Raw genomic sequence first — 17721 nt, 5'->3', positions numbered from 1 at the left:
ACAGAAAAGACTGAAATGACAACTAAAATGTGAGCTGTTTTGGTTATCTGAAGACTTAGCTTATCATCTAGGCTGCATTCATATTGTGTTATCAAAAATTGATAATTGACTAATTTGTTTTAGCAACTAGTTTCTTAAAGTGAAATTTGCTAGGTGACTAACAAATGGTAAAGGCTACTTTAATACTCTTGCTAGCAAAGATGCTGACTAATGCTCCAGTGGTCGTCAGCATCAGCAAACAGTGAGAGAGGAGATAGGAACAAGGGGCCTGATGACTGCTACAGCCATTCATTGTTCACTGAGCATTTGTTAGGAACAACTGTGTGCAGAACAATATTTCAGGCTTTGGGGGAAATAAAAAGACTGGGCCTATCCTGGAATTGCTTAAAGCCTATGAGGGAAGATAACACTGGGTATGAACCACAAGCCAAGTCCCTAGATCTGGTTGTGGTGGTTCAGGAAGGCATCATAAGTGAGGTCACATTTGAATTGAACCTTAAATCGTGAGTAAGTAAGAGTTAGACAGGTAAAGACCAGGGGAGGAATGGGGTGTGGTGAGTTAAAGGTGTGTTTGTAAGGTCATTGTGAAGAGAATTTGAATAATGTACTCTAAAACTGAATTAAACTTAAATCAGTTTTCCTTAATTCAATGTGAAGAGTGTGGCTGTTTATTGTTTTGTTCTTGTTTTAATAAAGGAGCTCTGTGATAATAGTAATACTACCTAATGTTTATTGGGTGCTTACTATGTCCTAGGCACTGTTAAGGGTATGAGCTCTGGGTTCAGTAGTGAGTTTAAGTCCCAGTTTCATCATTTATCAGCTGGGAACTTATACAAGATGATACTTATATTTATGAAATCTATAATCATTGTATAAGATGTTACTCTTCAGAAGGTATATCTGTTTTCATATGGGTGTTTTTCTGAATAAAGAAGACCATTCGCTTGGCTCTCCAGGAGTAAGACATGAACTTCATGGGCTTTTGCAGCTGGGGAGATGGGTTTGTACTGAGGTACCGTCACTAGCTATTTTTAGAGATACAGGTTATTACTCTTCATTCCCTGTGAAGGTAATTGGCCCATGGAGGATTGGAATCTATTGCTTCTCCTCCTTAACTTCATGTTCTAACCAGCTGAGCCAACTACTTCTAAGTTAATGTGGGTGCACAAATCAGAAGGTAATAAACTTAGCCTTACAAGGGACACCAAAGGCAATGTAGTTCGCCCTGATATGGCTGGAGCACCATCCACAGTATGCATGCATGAGTGCATTTATTCAAAAGACATTTTTTAGGCCTCCTGTTTGCCAGGTAGTGCCCAGGCTCTGGAAAAACAAAGAGAAACAAGGACAGGGGTCTAGGAAGGCTATTTATAGGAGTGGTGAGATGAACAGAATGCCAGAAGAATAGAGGTTCATTCAGTACAAAGAGGAAAGGCCATCCCCACAGAGCAAATAGCAAAAACAAAATCCCCGAAGTTGTGAGAGAGTGAGGTGCTGGTTGGCTGGAACATCAGCACAGATCAGGGAGGTCAGGGACTAAAGGAGAAACAGGCTTCAGGGTGGCAGTCCGTCTGTAAGCGACAGACGGTAACGGACGTACCTTCTGTCTGAACACCTTTAGTGATGAGCATACCAACTCATGAGGCAGCCAGGCAATGTCAGACAGGTTTGGTTCTTAGAAATATTTCTGACTAAAAAAGTACTTAAATATAATAGGATTTTTGTTCCCATCGAATATACAGGCAATGACATGAAATTAAAATACATTTTCTAACCGAGAGTACAAAATTCTAGATGGGGTAAATATTTAGAGAATTAAGAATATATTTTGGTAGAGGATGGAAAGTACTGGGTAGGGCAGATCAGTAGTACAATTGCCGTAAGAACGAGTGATTCCCAGTTAAACAGAAGCCTTTTTATCATTTATAAATTTCCTAGGGAAAAAAATTAGAATGTGTTCTCATTTATAGGAACAAAAGAACAAAGAAGGCTGTTAGTAGAATTCAGACTGCACTTTTTATTGAAATAATTTCTGGGACTTAATGAGTGTATCATTCTTATGTATCGTAAAAAAGATTGAACTGATTATTACTTTACTACAGCATTTAAAACTATTTTCCAACTTTTTTTTAATGTACTTTTTTTTTTTTTTTTTAAAGATATCTAACAGATTTTGAACCAATTCAGTGCATGGGTCGTGGAGGATTTGGAGTCGTCTTTGAAGCTAGAAACAAAGTAGACGACTGCAACTATGCCATCAAAAGGATCCGCCTCCCCAACAGGTAATGAGCGTTAAACTGTTGGTCAATGTGGAGTCGGTACCATGATCTCACAGGCAGTAAGTCCTTCTTATTCAGGCCACTGCACTTTTAATAATTTCTGTTTATTGAGCACCTGTATTCTATAGAGACTATAGAAAACACAGTTCCTGACCCTCAGAATCTTGATTTCTAAGTGCCACCAGACACAGCTGCCTAGAAGGTGTGATCTATTTAGATTGCTTTGCAGCTACTTAAAAAAGCTGCCCTTAGTGTTCTGTTTTAATTTTATTGTGGTAAGACATATATTAAAAAACATTTGCCACTTAACCATCTTTAAGTGTACAATTCAGTAACATTACTAACATTCACCATGTCGCACAGCCATCACCACTATCCATTTCCAAATACTTTTTGTCACCCTTAACAGAAACTCGGAGCCCTGGTTGCTCAGTGGTTAAGAGCTTGGCTGCTGCCCAAAAAGTTGGCAGTTCTAATCCACCAGCTGCTCCTTGGAAACCCTGTGGGGAAGTTCTACTCTGTCCTGTAGGGTTGCTATGAGTTGGAATTGACTCAACGACAAAAAAAAAAAAAAATGGGTTTTTTTTTCCTTAAAGCAGAAACGCAGCACCCCTTAAGCAATAACTCCTTATTTTCCCCTCCCATCCACCCCTTGTGAGCACTGTGTCTCTATGTATTTCCCTATTCTTGTTATTTCATATCATTTGGATCTTAGAACATTTGTCCTTTTGTATCTCTCTTATTTCACTCAGCATAATGCTTTCAAGGTTCATTCATGTCATAGCATGTATCAGAACTTCATTTCTCTTTATGGCTGAATAATACTGCATTGTATGTATGTATATATCACATTTTGTTTATCCATTCATCTGCTGATGGATGTTCAGGTTGTTTCTACTTTTTTGCTATTGTGAATAATGCTGCAGTGAACATTGGGATACAAGTACCTGTTTGCATTCCTGCATTCAGTTTGGGACTTTACAGCCTCTACGACTGCGTGAGCCATTTCCTTGATATAAATCTCTCTTTCTCTATATATATATTCATATATATGTGTGTGTGTGTGCCTTAGTCATCTAGTGCTGCTATAACAGAAATACCACAGTGGATGGCTTTAACAAAGAGAAATTTATTTTCTCACAGTCTGGTAGGCTACAAGTCCAAATTCAGAGCATTGGCTCCAGGGGAAGGCTTTCTGTCTGTGAGCCCTGGAGGAAGGTCCTTGCCAGCAGTCTTACCCTGGACTAGGAACTTCTCTGTACAGGAGCCCCGGGTCCAAAAGACGCCCTCTGCTCCTGGCACTGCTTTTGTGGTGGTATGAGGTCCCCAACTTTCTGCTTGCTTCCCTTTCCTTTTAGCTCTTGTAAGATAAAAGGTGGTTGTAGTGAGCACGGTGTATATGGGTTTTTGTCTGAGAGACTGACTTGATTTGTAAACTTCCACTTAAAGCACAGTAAAAATTATTTAAAAAAAAAGAAAGACCATTCTTGCTAGCCTGACAGAGACTGGAGAAACCCTGAGAGTATGGCCCCCAGACACCCTTTCAGCTCAGTAATGAGGTCACTCATGAGGTTCACCCTTCAGCCAAAGATTGAACAGGCCCGTGGAACAAAACAAGACTCAAGGGGCGCAGCAGCCCTGGGGCAGGAACTGGAAGGCAGGAGAGAACAGGAAAGCTGGTAATAGGGAACCCAGGGTTGAGAAGGGAGAGTGTCGACATGTCGTGGGGTTGTTAACCAACATCATAAAACAATGTGTGTACTAACTGTTTGATGAGAAACTAGTTTGTTCTTTAAACCTTCATCTAAAGTTTAATAAAAAAGAAAATGTTTTGCACCATAAAAAAAAAAGGTGGTTACATTGGATCAGGGATGTGCCTTGAGCAAGGATGTTACATACCACCCTAATCCTCTAACTACAGGCAGAGATTATGACTTATAACACATAGGAAAATCACAGAATGGAGAACAACCACACAATACTGGGAATCATGGGCTAACCAAGTTGACACATATTTTGGGGGACACAATTCAATCCATGACAATACAGTTCACTGGCTTTGTTTTTCTAGGGAACCCAGCCTAAGACACTCTCTAAAAACAAGCCAAACCCACTGCTGTCAAGTCAATTCTGACTCATAGAGACCCTATGGAACAGAGTAGAACTGCCCCACAAGGTTTCCAAGGCTATAAATCTTTATGGAAGCAGACTGCCACATCTTTCTCCTGCGGAGAGGTGATGAGCTCAAACTGCCAACCTTTGGGCTAGGAGCTGAGTGCTTTAACCACTGCACCACTAGGGCTCCTATTATACCTATCAAAAAAAAAAAACCAAACCAAACCCATGCCATCGAGTTGATTCCGACTCACAGCGACCCTATAGGACAGAGTAGAACTGCCGCATAGAGTTTGCAAGGAGCACCTGCTGAATTCAAACTGCCAGCCTCTTGGTTAGCAGTCATAGCACTTAACCATTACGCCACCAGGGTTTCCTATAATACCTATAAAAAATAGACTTTGATAAATAGCACCATTTAAAAATAATCTATGTTTATTGTGGAAAATAAGAAAAAGTATTAAAACAAAAACTATTTGTGTTTCCTCTACCCAGCAATAACCACTACTAACATTTTAGAATATTTCCTTTTTTTTTCTGGGCATAAATATATGTAATTGGTAGCAAGTTATCAGTTTTGTCTGTTGCTACCTTCATGGTATTCTCAGCATTTTTCATGTTGAGATGTATTTAAAAGTGTTTTATGGCTAGATAATAGTCCAAGTAATACACATACCATATTTTATTTAACTGTTTCTTATCGTTAAGCATTTAGGTTTCTAATGTATTACAATTAAAAATAACTTTGGAGTGTTCATCTTTTATATAAATTCTTTCGACGTTTATTGTTTCCTTGGGATTGATTTCCAGAAGTGGAATTACTGGCTCAGAAATATGATGCTTATGATAATGGGCTCTCAGCATTACCTTCCTTCTCATCTATGTGGCAAGCTCTTACTCTTTTTTTTTTTTTAGTTTTATTGTGTTTTAGATGAAAGTTTACAGTGCAAATTAGTTTTTCATTAAATAATTTATACACAAATTGTTTCATGAGATTGGTTGCAGTCCCCCAGTGTGTCAGCTCTCCCCCTTTCCCTTTCTGTCCTGGGTTCTCCGTGTCCATTCGTCCAGTTGCCCTGTCCCTTCCTGCCTTCTTGGCTTTGATTTTGGACAGGTGTTGCCCATTTGGTCTGTATACTTGATTGGACTAAGAAGCATGTTCTTCACATGTGTTGTTTGTTTTATAGGCTTGTCTGATCTTTGGCTGAAAGGTGAACTTGAGGGAGTGGCTTCACTTCTGAGTTAGCAGGGTGTCTGAAGGCCATAGCCTCAGGGGTTCCTTCAATCTCTGTCAGACCAATAAGTCTGGTCTTTTTCTGTGAATTTGATTTTTGCTTTACATTTTTCTTCCACTCTGTCTGGGACCCTCTATTGTGATCCCAGTCAGAGCAATCAGTGGTGGTAGCTGGACACCATTTAGTTCTTCTGGGCTCAGGCTGGTGGAGGCTGTGGCCCATGTGGTCCATCAGTCCTTTGGACTAATATTTTCCTTGTGTCTTTTTTTTTTTTTCCATTCTCTTTTGCTCTGGGTGGGATGGTACCAACAGAAGTATCTTAGATGGCCACTTGCAAGCTTTTGAGATCCCAGACGCTACTCACCAAAGTAGATTTCGGGGGACAGCCCCAGCAAGGGAAGACCCTCGCTGTGCATCCTGGCAGATAATCCGAAGAACTGACACATAGCCCTTTCCAGATTCATACGTTTATTCAGGGAAACTTACTGACACGGGCAAGCAGTTGCTGTCCAGTAGCGGCCAGCTGGAGTATTTTCTGCAACCACCTAGCAAGGACCCAAGCTTATATACCATTTCAGTTGGGACCAAGGCTTATTATTTTTCTCCCACGTCCTTGGGTAGTCAATGTTCCCAGGGACTCCACATCCAGGCCCAGATGTTTTCCTTCTTGTTGCTAAGCCATTCCTTGCTCTTGGCCGATGGCCCAGTCGTGCCACTCCTGGCCTTTTACCTTAGCCCAAGTCCATCCCAAATTCATCCCCATCATGCTTCGGGGAAGAACAAAGCTGATTCTATTACGGAGGGGATGCATATAGCTGAATAGCATTACTCTACAGTAGGATATAGGACATTTTCTATATGAACTATGTTATGCCAAGTGACCTAGAAGCCCAACCCTCAGCCCTAGTAACTCGCCCCTCAAAGGTGTTTGGATGTATCTAGGAAGCTTCTGTGACTTTGCCTTGGTCAAGCTGTGTTGCCTTCCCCTATATTGTGTGTTGTCTTTCCCTTCACCTAAGTTAACGTGTCTACTATCTAGCTAGTGATTTGCCCTCCCCACCACTCCCCTTCCCCGTAACCATCAAAGATTGTTTTTTTCTGTGTGTAAACCTTTTCTTGGGTTTTTATAATAGTGATCTCATACAATATTTGTTCTTTTATGATTGACTTATTTTGCCCAGCATAATGGCATCCAGAGTCCTCCAGGCTGTGAGATGTTTGGCAGATTCATCATTGTTCTTTCTCATTGTTTAGTATTCCATTCTCTATATATACCATAATTTGTTTATCTATTCATCTGTTGATGGGCACTGTCTTAGGCTGGGTTCTCCAAAGAAGCAAAACCAGTGAAGCACATATATGTGTGTGTGTGTGTGTGTGTGTGTATAGAGAGAGAGAGGGAGAGATCTATATCAAGGAAATAGCTGACATGCTTGGAGAGGTTGGAAAGTCCGAAGTCTGTGGGTCAGTTGTTGGGCTGGAGGGTTCTCCTCACTAACGTAGCTGCAGGGGCTGACGAACCCAAGATCAGCAGGTCAGACGGTAGGCTGCTGGCTCATGGGCTTGAAAGGTTGATGAATCCAAGATTGGCAGGTAAGATGGCAGGCTCCTTGCTGGCTTAAGTCTCGAGAATGGGAGTGCAGATGATGACAAACCGAATGCAGGATTCAGAGCAGAGCAAAAGCCAGTGAGCTTTGCCAGAAAGTCCTTGTATATTGGATGCAGACCATACCCCCAAGGAAACTCCCTTTCAAGTGATTGGCAACTCTCATGATGGAGGAGATTACATTATATCAGATATCATCATGGAGATGATTATATCATTACATAACTGCCAAACCATTGAGAATCATGACCCAGCCAAGCTGACATACATCCTTAACCATCACACGCACATAGATTGTTTCCATCTTTTTCCTATTGTGAATAATGCTGCCACAAACATGGGTGTGCATCTGTCTGTTTATGTGATGGCTTTTATTTCTCTAGGATATATCCCTAGGAGTGGGATTGTTGGATCGTATAGTATTTCTAGCTATTTAAGGAGGTACCACATCACTGTAGCGGTTGTGTCATTCCCACTAGCAGTACATAAGAGTTCCAGTCTCCTCAAAACCTCTCCAACATTTGTTGTATTCTGTTTTTTTGATTCGTGCCAGTAATGCCAGGGTGAGATGGTATCTCGTTGTAGTTTTGATTTGCAGGTCTCTAATGGCTGATGATCGCATGCATTTCCTCATATGCCTGTTAGCCCCCTGAATGTCTTCTTTGATGAAGTGTCTGTTAATATCCTTTGCCCATTTTTTAATTGGATTATTGGTCTTTTCATTGCTGAGGTATTAAAGTATTCCATAGATTTTAGAGATTAGACCCATGTCAGATGTGTTGTTCTTATTGATTTTTGATTAAATGTGCACTAATTGCTGTGCTGGAAACCCTGGTGGCATAGTGATAAAGTACTACGGCTGCTAACCAACAGGTTGGCCGTTCAAATCCACCAGGCACTCCGGAAACTTATGGGGTAGCTCTACTCTGTCCTATAGGGCTGCTATGAGCAGAATCAACCCAACAGCAATGGGTTTCTTTTTTTTTTTTTATTGGAATTGCCGTGCTGTCCTTTTAACTGGTAATTCAGTGTTTTGACTGCAGATAGGGACATAAGAGTCCCTGTTGATGGTTTGGGTATTACAGAACTAGTTCATTTCATTTGGTATATAACTTTTGAGTAATTTAATTATTCATATGTATAAGGTGAGGGCAGAAGCCTTGAACTATATTGGACTTTTGTACATTTACTTACATAATTAAAATGCCAGGAAGATTGCAACCCATGCCTTATCTTAGTAAGGGGCTTCTCATGAAGAAAGAGCAGACATATCTGAAAGGCAGTCAAGGAAGTAAAGCTTTATGGAGGTAATGATATTTGTTTTGGGTATTCAAGAGTAGCCTATCCCTCACTAGACTGATATGTAAGGAAGGGGTGGCCAAGTACATGAAATGGCCTGAGCAGAGACTCTAGACAAACACCCTGAGATGGTATCAAGAATAGTGAGTGTTCCAGAATGGGTAAAGAAAAGGTAAAACTGACGGAATATGGAAAAGAGAACGGAAGAGATTAATCGCAACACTTTAAATGCCAAGCAAAAGAGTTTAGATTTTATTCCATAGGCAGTTGGATCTTTAAGGAGAGTGCCACGATCAAAGCGGAAGGTGGCTCTGATGATGGTGCGTAGATGGCTTCTATGAAGAAAAGATCAGAGGCAGGAATATTGGTTAGAAGATTTTTTTGCAGAAGTAATATCCTAAAATGAATAATGTTGTGGCAGCAGTGGTGGGAACAGATGAGAAAGAAATGGACCTAACGAATGGAAGAGGAGTGATAGGATTTGGTAACTGAATGCCTTAGTTATCTATCTAATGGTTCTATAACAGATACAACAGAAGTGGATGGCTTTAACAAACAGAAGCTTACTTATTCTCCCACAGTCTAGTCGGCTAGTAGTCTGAATTCAGGGCGCTAGCTCCAGGCAAAGGCTTTCTCTCTCTGTCAGCTCTGGGGGAGGAAGATCCTTGTCATCAGTCTTGCCCTGGTCTAGGAGCTTCTCAGCACAGGGACCTCAGGTCCAAAGGACGTGCTCCATCCCTGGCTCTTCTTGCTTGATGGAAATGAGGTCCCTCTCCTCTCTGCTTGATTCTCTCTTTTGTATCTATCTGTGTTTTCACTATTGAATAGGATTATTTCTGCAGATATGAACAACCTTCAGTGTCTTTTTTTTTCTCTCTCTATTTCAGGGAATTGGCTCGGGAAAAGGTAATGCGAGAAGTTAAAGCTCTGGCCAAGCTGGAACACCCAGGAATTGTTAGATATTTCAATGCCTGGTTGGAAGCACCACCAGAGAAGTGGCAAGAAAAGATGGATGAAATTTGGCTGAAAGATGAAGGGTAACTTTGTTAGACATAATCTTAAAAACTAATCATTTTCCTTTAGAATAGTTTTTTGTGTCTGTGAACAAAATTCCATTTCTATACCACTTCTATTTTTTTTAAAGAAAAATAACAGCAGATTTCTGTTCTCTCTCATCACGTTTTGAAAAATTCTCTAGCCACTTGTTAGTTGATTGAGTTTTTGAGAAGATGAATTTAAAAAATTACAAGCAAATAGAGCTCTATGAATTGTAATTCACGGAGAGATCTTCAGTGTCTTTTTCGATATGAGATATTGTGTTTTTGTTTGTCTCTATTCTTTAAAAAAAATTTGGTTTTTCTCTTAGAAGTTTATATCTCCTTTTTAAAGTGGTTTTAACTGCTCACATTTAAAAAATATGTAAACTTAGGTAACCTGAAGACATTTCCCATTATGAACCCACATAGTATGATATGCTATAAGCAGGAAGGTTTTTTTTTTTTTTTCTGTCTATTACTTTTTTTATTTTTCTTGTGCTTTAAGTGGAAGTTTACAAATCAAGTCAGTCTCTCATACAAAAATTTATATACACCTTGCTATATACTCCTAATTGCTCTCCCCCATAATGAGACAGCCTGCTCCTTCCATCCACTCTCTCTTTTCATGTCCATTCTACCAGCTTCTGACCCCCTCTGCCCTCTCATCTCCCCTACAGATAGGACATGCCAACATAGTCTCAAGTGTCTACTTGATCCAAGAGGCACATTCTTCACCAGCATCTTTTCTATGCCATTGTCCATTCCAATCCTTGTGTGAAGAATTGGCTTTAGGAATGGTTCCTGTCTTGGACTAACAGAAGGTCTGGGGGTCATGACCACCAGCATCGTTCTAGTCTCAGTGAGACCATTAAGTCTGGTCTTTTTACGAGAATTTGGGGTCTGCATTCCGCTGCTCTCCTGCTCCCTCAGGGGCTCTCTGTTGTGTTCTCTGTCAGGGCAGTCATTGGTTGTATCTGGGCACCATCTAGTTCTTCTGGTCTCAGGCTGATGTAGTCTCTGGTTTATGTGGCCCTTTCTGTCTCTTGGGCTCGTAATTACCTTGTGTCCTTGGTGTTCTTCATTCTCCTTTGGTCCAGGTGGGTTGAGACCAATTGATGCATCTTAGATGGCCGCTTGCTAGAGTTTAAGACTCCAGACGCCACTCTCCAAAGTGGGATGCAGAATGTTTTCTAAATAGATTTTATTATGCCAGTTGACTTAGATGTCCCCTGAAACCATGGTCCCCAAACCTCCGCCCCTGCTATGCTGGCCTTTGAAGCATTGAGTTTATTCAGGAAACCTCTTTGCTTTTGGTTTAGTCCAGTTGTGCTGACCTCTTCTGTATTGTGTGTTGTCTTTCCCTTCACCTAAAGTAGTTATCATCTACTATCTAATTAGTGAATACCCCTCTCCCTTTCCCCCTCCCTCCCCCCTTTCTAGCCATCAAAGAATATTTTCTTCTCTGTTTAAACTGTTTCTCAAGTTCTTATAATAGTGGTTTTATACAACATTTGTCCTTTTGCAACTGACTAATTTCACTCATCATAATGCCTTCCAGATTCCTCCATGTTATGAAATGTTTCACAAATTCCTCACTGTTCTCTATCAATGTGTAGCAGTCCATTGTGTGAATATACTATAATTTATTTATCCATTCATCCCTTGATGGCCACCTTGGTTGCTTCCATCTTTTTGCTATTGTAAACAGTGCTGCAGTAAGCATGGATATGCATCTATCTGTTCATGTAAAGGCTTTTATTTCTCTAGGATCTATTCCAAGGAGTAGGATTGCTGGACCCTTTGGCAGTTCTATTTCTAGCTTTTTAAGGAAGCGTCAAATCGATTTCCAAAGTGGTTGTACCATTTTACATTCCCACCAGCAGTGTATAAATGTTCCAGTTTCTCCACAACCTTTCCAACATTTATTATTTAGTGTTTTTTGGATTAATACCAGCCTTGTTGGAGTAAGATGGAATCTCATTGTAGTTTTGATTTGCATCTCTAATGGCTAATGATGGCGAGCCTTTCCTTATGTATCTTTGCCCATTTTTTAATTGAGTTATTTGTCTTTCTGTAGTTGAGTTTTTGCAGTATCATGTAGTATCATGTAGATTTTAGAAATCAGATGCTGATCGGAAACGTCATAGCTAAAAACTTTTTCCCAGTCTGTAGGTAACCTTTTTGCTCTTTTGGTGAAGTCTTTGGATGATCATAGGTGTTCGATTTTTAGGAGCTCCTAGTTATCTAGTTTTTCTTCTGCACTGTTAGTAATGTTTTGTATACTGTTTATGCCATGTATTTGGGCTCCTAGCATTGTCCCTATTTTTTCTTCCATGATCTTTATTGTTGTAGATTTTTTTATATTTAGGTCTTTGATCCATTTTGAGTTCATTTTTGTGCATGGTGTGAGGTATGGGTCTTGTTTCAGTTTTTTGCAGGTGGATATTCAGTTATGCCAGCACCATTTGTTAAAAAGGCTGTCTTTTCCCCATTTAACTGACTTTGGGCCTTTGTGAAATATCAACTGCTCATATGTGGATGGATTTATGTCTGGATTCTCAATTCTGTTCCATTGGATTATGTATCTGTTGTTGTACCAGTACCAGGCTGTTTTGCCTGCTGTGGTGGTATAATAGGTTCTAAAATCAGGTGGAGTGAGGTCTCCCACTTTGTTCTTCTTTTTCAGTAATGCTTTACTTTTCTAGGGCCTCTTTCCCTAAGCAGGAAGGTTTTTAAAAAGTACTAAATGAGAACCAAAAGGATGCAGACTGCAAATAGACTATTTATGGAAACAACTGGAATAAAATGCCTGCCTAGAGTATCTAACGCAATGCTGGATCCGTGTCAGGTACCTTGCTACAGAAACACTCACAGTTACAGCCAGTAACTAACCATGGTAGTACCAAGTGAAGTGGCCTCCTTGTCTCAAGGCCCTGTGAGTTGCTACTGCCCTAATTTTGACAAGAGCTTCAGAATTATGGCCACTGAGGAATCCTGTGCTTCTGTTCCTTCAGGACTCCATGCTTTGCACAAAAGGCCTTGGCTGCTCTGGCATGACAGCCCCAGCCAACTGTTCCAAGTATAAAATTAAACTTTCATATTTAAATTCTTAGAAGAAATGGATTGAATGTGACTGTTTTTTTGTCTCATACAGCATATTTTTATGTAATCTATATATTGTTGGAGCCCTGGTGGTGCAGTGGTTAAGAGCTACTGCTGCTAAGCAAAAGGTTGACAATTCAGATCCACCAACCACTCCTTGGAAACCCTATGGGACAGTTCTACCCTTGTCCTATAGGGTTGCTGTGAGTCAGAACTGACTTGAAGGCCATGGTTTTTGTTTTGTTTTGTTTTCTGTATATGTTGTTGGTCATTTAGAAACTGTTTAGTTATAGTTGAAGCTCTTTAAACAAATGACACAGTTCAAATAATTTAATCAATATGTATTCACTCTCATATTTTTATATTCCTCCCGCTTCTAGCACAGATTGGCCACTCAGCTCTCCGAGCCCAGTGGATGCACCATCAGTTAAAATATGCAGAATGGATCCCTCCTCCACAAAAGAATGTATTGAAATCATAGCTCCTTCACCACAAAGAAGTAGGTCTTTTTCTGGAGGGATTTCCTGTGGTCAGACAAGTTTATCCGAGAGCCAGTTCTCTCCACTGGAATTCTCGGGAACTAACCACAGAGACATCAGTGGGTCAGTGGATCCAGTGCACAACCTCCAGGACAGTTGCCTTACGGACTGTGAGGTAGAAGATGGAATTATGGATGGCAGTGGTGAGGGCCACTCCTTTGAACTCTGTCCTTCTGAAGCCTCTTGTGTAAGGTCAAGGGAGAGAACCTCCTCTTCTATAGTATTTGAAGATTCTGGCTGTGATAATGCCTCCAGCAAAGAAGAGCTCAAAACCAACAGACTGCGTATTGGCAACCATTGTGCTAATAAACTGACTGGTTTCCAGCATTCCAGTAGCAAATCTTCTTCTGAACCTACTTTGTCTATTTTTCCTCCAAGACCAACCACTTTAAGTTTAGATCTCACTAAAACCACTGCTGAAAGACTCCATCCCAGTTCACCGAAGGTGTACCTTTACATTCAGATGCAGCTCTGCAGGAAGGAAAACCTCAAAGACTGGATGAACAGACGCTGCAGCATCGAGGACAGGGAGAGGACCGTGTGTCTGCACATCTTCCTGCAGATAGCTGAGGCAGTTGAGTTTTTGCACAGTAAAGGACTCATGCACAGGGACCTCAAGGTTTGTATTTGTGGCACATTATGCAGGGGGTTCAGTCTGACTTCGTGTCATTTAGAGCTGTATTTGCAGTACCTCTCAGTTTTTAGCTGAGGAACCATTATGAGCAGGGAAGAGTAAAGGCATCGGGAGCAAAGTCCTGGGAAAGCAGCCCTAAGGGGTCTGCTGTAGAAATAAGTCTCAGGCTTTGCAAATTTCAGGCAAATTGTACATTCTGCTCTGTAATGTGTTTATGTTCATTTTACTGTAAAGAACATTCCCAATCCCCTCATGAAAAAAAAAAAAAAAACTTTGTGTACAATCCACCATAAGTAGATAAAACCAAAAGATGCAAACCCGTTACTGTCGAATTGATTCTGACTCGTAGTGACCGTATAGAACGGAGTAGAACTGCCTCACAGAGTTTGCAAGGAGTGCCTGGTGGATTCAAACGGCCAACCTTTTGGTTCGCAGCTGTAGCACTTAACCACTATGCCACCAGGGTTTCCCATGAATAGATATATCTCGTTTTTTCGTGACTTTTACTTAGCCTGTCACAGGTACCCCTAGGGCCCTGAAGTAGCATGAGGAAGGGACTCAGGTGGAAGGCACAACAGGGGTTCCTTATTTAGCCAGCTTTGACTTGGGGCAAATTATTTAATATCTCATGCTTCTCCCCTATTTCTGAACTGTTTGGGCTTTAAAGGAGAGGGTGGGAATGTGGATGGAAAAAGGTAACAGACGATTGTTTGCAGCCATTAATCTTTGATTCTATTTTCAGTATATACAATATGGAATATTGTCACAGTATAATATGATTAAATTATATAACGATTCTAACTAAAACATGCAGCATTTCCTTAGTATATGTGTGTATGTGTGTGTTTAACCAATACAAATCTTTTAATCTTTGTGACAGGTAACATGAACAACCTCACTTTTACTAGGATACAGTCAAGCCACAGTTAATGGTGCCCTTAGTAGGTATTTTTGAAAAGAAATATGTCAACCTCTTATTTAACTCAGTTCTGCCATGTTCCATATACTTATAGCAATCACCAGTAGATGTGTAGTGAATATATAAATATTTTTCTGATTGAAGTAGCTTAAATTCCTGATAGGTTTGGACTCATTTTAAGTATTTTCAATTTTGCTTTATGTAACCACAGACTTTTGTTTTAGGCACCAAGGTTGCTATTTGGGCAAAAGTTTTTTTTTTCTGAATCAGCAGTAAAAATCCTTGATCCTTTTAAAATCCTTTTAAATCCTTGAGTATATTTTAAGAATTTGGGGTAACAAGGATAAGAATTAGAAATAATACCTATTTTCCAAAGTAATTGTTACCCAGTTTTATTTTAAAAAACCAAAATGTAAAAGAAATTGACTGAGTATTTGGTCTTCTCAGCTGCAGAAAATGTGATGGTTAGCAGTGCTTGCTAAATACTATGTATGGAGTCCCTGGGTTGCCCAAATGGTTAACACGTTCAGCTGCCAACCAAAAGGTTGAAAGTTCAAGACTACCCAGAGGTGCCTGAGAAAAAAGGCCTAGTGATCTACTTCTGAAAAATCAGCCATTGAAAACCCTATGGAGTTCTGCTCTCACACACATGGGGCCGCCATGAGTAGGCATTGGTTTGAAGGCAACTGGATTTTTTATTTTTTTTTTACTGCTAACTATGTATAAGATACAATGCTAGGTCTTACAGAAGATACAGAGATCTCACCCTCAAGGAGCTTGCATGGTGGAGGAAAGGAGGAAGAAAATCAAGCACAAGTAACTATATTAAAAGATAGAGTGTAAAAATTACAAGAGAAAACAAGTTTTTTGGGGAGGGCGGAGGACAAGACCGTATAGATGACTTAATCTTGCTGTTTAGAGGGACTAGAAGTACAATCTTTTTGGTGTATCCTGCCCTAGTATAGGTTATTTAGGAGGTTTTGTTCAGCATTGACCTGGCCACTGGGTAAAAAGAGTTTTGCTAAAATACTTCAGCTTTCTGTAGTGGGACATGAAACTCTCCAAGCCAGTCTCATGTGTCAGTGATTTGGATTTGGGCCCAAGCTAAGTGCCAGAAAAGGTTCTGCACTGACTGAAACTTTCAGAGATGAAATATTTTGGTTGGAAGGGAGAAGACAAATGCCAGGAGGCCAGGCACCCCTAACCTGAAAGAGGACTTGACTATTTAGGTTCCAATATGGAAAATGATTATCACTGGTGGAAACCAGCTAGCTGGTGTACACATTCGTATTTAACACATATACGTAAAATAGCAAGTTGAGAGGCGGTGTAATTATGTTTTCACTAATAACAAATATTCTTCTGCTGATTTTATAATGGTGAATGAGGTATTGGTGAATATTTGCTTAGTGCTACAATGTTGTCTAAGAATTTTTCTGTCTATGCACTAGAAAATTTCAAGAAGAAAAATTCTCCTTTAGTTTCTTTTAGAAATCAAAAAGGTTTTATTCCTTTCCGAAGACCAGTTCATTTTAAACCTTTCTAGTGTGTTAGGAAAAAATACTCTCAAGATTTCTATTCCCAGTTGAAAAACTATGTGTTGCATTCTGACTTAAGTCTTTGAGCTCAATGTTAAACCTTCTGGGCCCTCTCCTCCTTTCGTCATCAGCATTTTCCAGCCCTACTTCTCCAAACTTACTTCTAGACTTTTCTTCTTTCTACTCTAGCAACACTGGGCTTCTCTTTTTACCTAAAATACAGTGTCCTCATAAAACCTGAAAACCAAACCTGTTGCCGTCGAGTCGATTCCAACTCATGGTGACTCCATGTGACAAGAGTAGAATGTGCCATAGGGTCCTGAGCATACGGGTATTAGAAAAGACAGCATAGGGTAACAGTTAAGAGCTCTTACTTCCCTTGGTAGTTTACTTCCCCCCTCAGACACAAATCAGAAAATCAGCTTGCTTCATTCATTCATCAAGTATTAGTGATTAGCTACCATAGGGCAAGAACAGTGCTGGGTGATGGACATACCACAGAATTTTAAAAGGCCAGTCCTTGTCTTGTGGAGCCAGACTGCCTGGCTTGAATCCCTGCTCCACCACTTAACTAGCTGAGTAACCTTGGGCAATTTACTTAATTTTTCTTGGCCTCAGTGTCCACATCTGAAAAATTGGAGAACGCATAGAGTTGTGAGTATTAAATGAGTTAACAGTGCTTAAGCAGTGCCTGACACATTGCCAGTGCGATCTGCATTTGCTATTATTATTACTATTATCGTTATAATTATTATGGCTTAAGTCATAAATGTAGAAAAGCTTACCCAAGGAGAGTATATGGAAAATGAGATTGAGAGGATTAGATACACTGGGCCCCAGGGAATGTAGATCTCTAAAAGTTTAAGTAGACGTTTAGTAAATGCTGGTACCTTTTGCTACCCTTCCCTTTTTTTGACTCACAGGACTTAGCTGGCATCAAAGAATTGTTTTTATTTTATATTAGCCCATTTAAAAGAGAATATATAGTTTTTTTGTATTTGTTTTCTGTAGTCATTATGGATTGAATTGTGTCCCCCCTCAAAATGTATGTCAACTTGGCTAGGCCATGATTCCCAGTATTTATTCTTTCACAGTCTGGGAAGCTAGAAGTCTGAACTCAGGGCACCAGCTCCAGGGGAAGTCTTTCTCTTTCTGTCGGCTCTGGGGGAGGGCCCTTGTCATCAATCTTACCCTGGTCTAGAGGAGCTTCTCAGCACAGGGACCCTGGGTCCAAAGGACAAGCCCCCACTCCTGGCACTTCTTTCTTGGTGACATGAAGTGCCTCTCCTCTTTGTTTGATTCTCTCTTTTGTATCTCAAAAGAAATTGACTCAAGTTACAACCCAATCCTGTAGTTTGAGTCGTGCCTCATAGAGGTTATGATTTACAATACATATGATAATCATATCAGATCACAAA

At 40.3% G+C, this 17721-nt stretch overlaps 1 protein-coding gene across 2 annotated transcripts in view; it reads left to right on the top strand.

Annotated features, from left to right (window-relative positions):
- EIF2AK3 (eukaryotic translation initiation factor 2 alpha kinase 3) overlaps nt 1–17721 on the top strand; it is a 99963-nt gene that overhangs the window by 61714 nt on the left and 20528 nt on the right. The window contains exons 11-14 of one of the 2 annotated variants that reach the window (XR_010317970.1): nt 2160–2282; nt 9422–9571; nt 13054–13831; nt 14727–14787. Coding sequence is in view for 1 of the 2 variants with exons in the window: in XM_064268821.1 (XP_064124891.1) it covers nt 2160–2282; nt 9422–9571; nt 13054–13831 (1051 nt within the window). In the remaining variant the exon portion in view is untranslated. The remainder of the gene's footprint in view (nt 1–2159; nt 2283–9421; nt 9572–13053; nt 13832–14726; nt 14788–17721) is intronic. The other variant, XM_064268821.1, reaches the window with a different exon arrangement.

Source organism: Loxodonta africana, chromosome 15 (genome assembly GCF_030014295.1).
Source record: "Loxodonta africana isolate mLoxAfr1 chromosome 15, mLoxAfr1.hap2, whole genome shotgun sequence".
NCBI lineage: Eukaryota > Metazoa > Chordata > Mammalia > Proboscidea > Elephantidae > Loxodonta > Loxodonta africana.
Note: the sequence above shows the minus strand (reverse complement) of the source record. Positions and strands in the feature narration are given on the sequence as shown.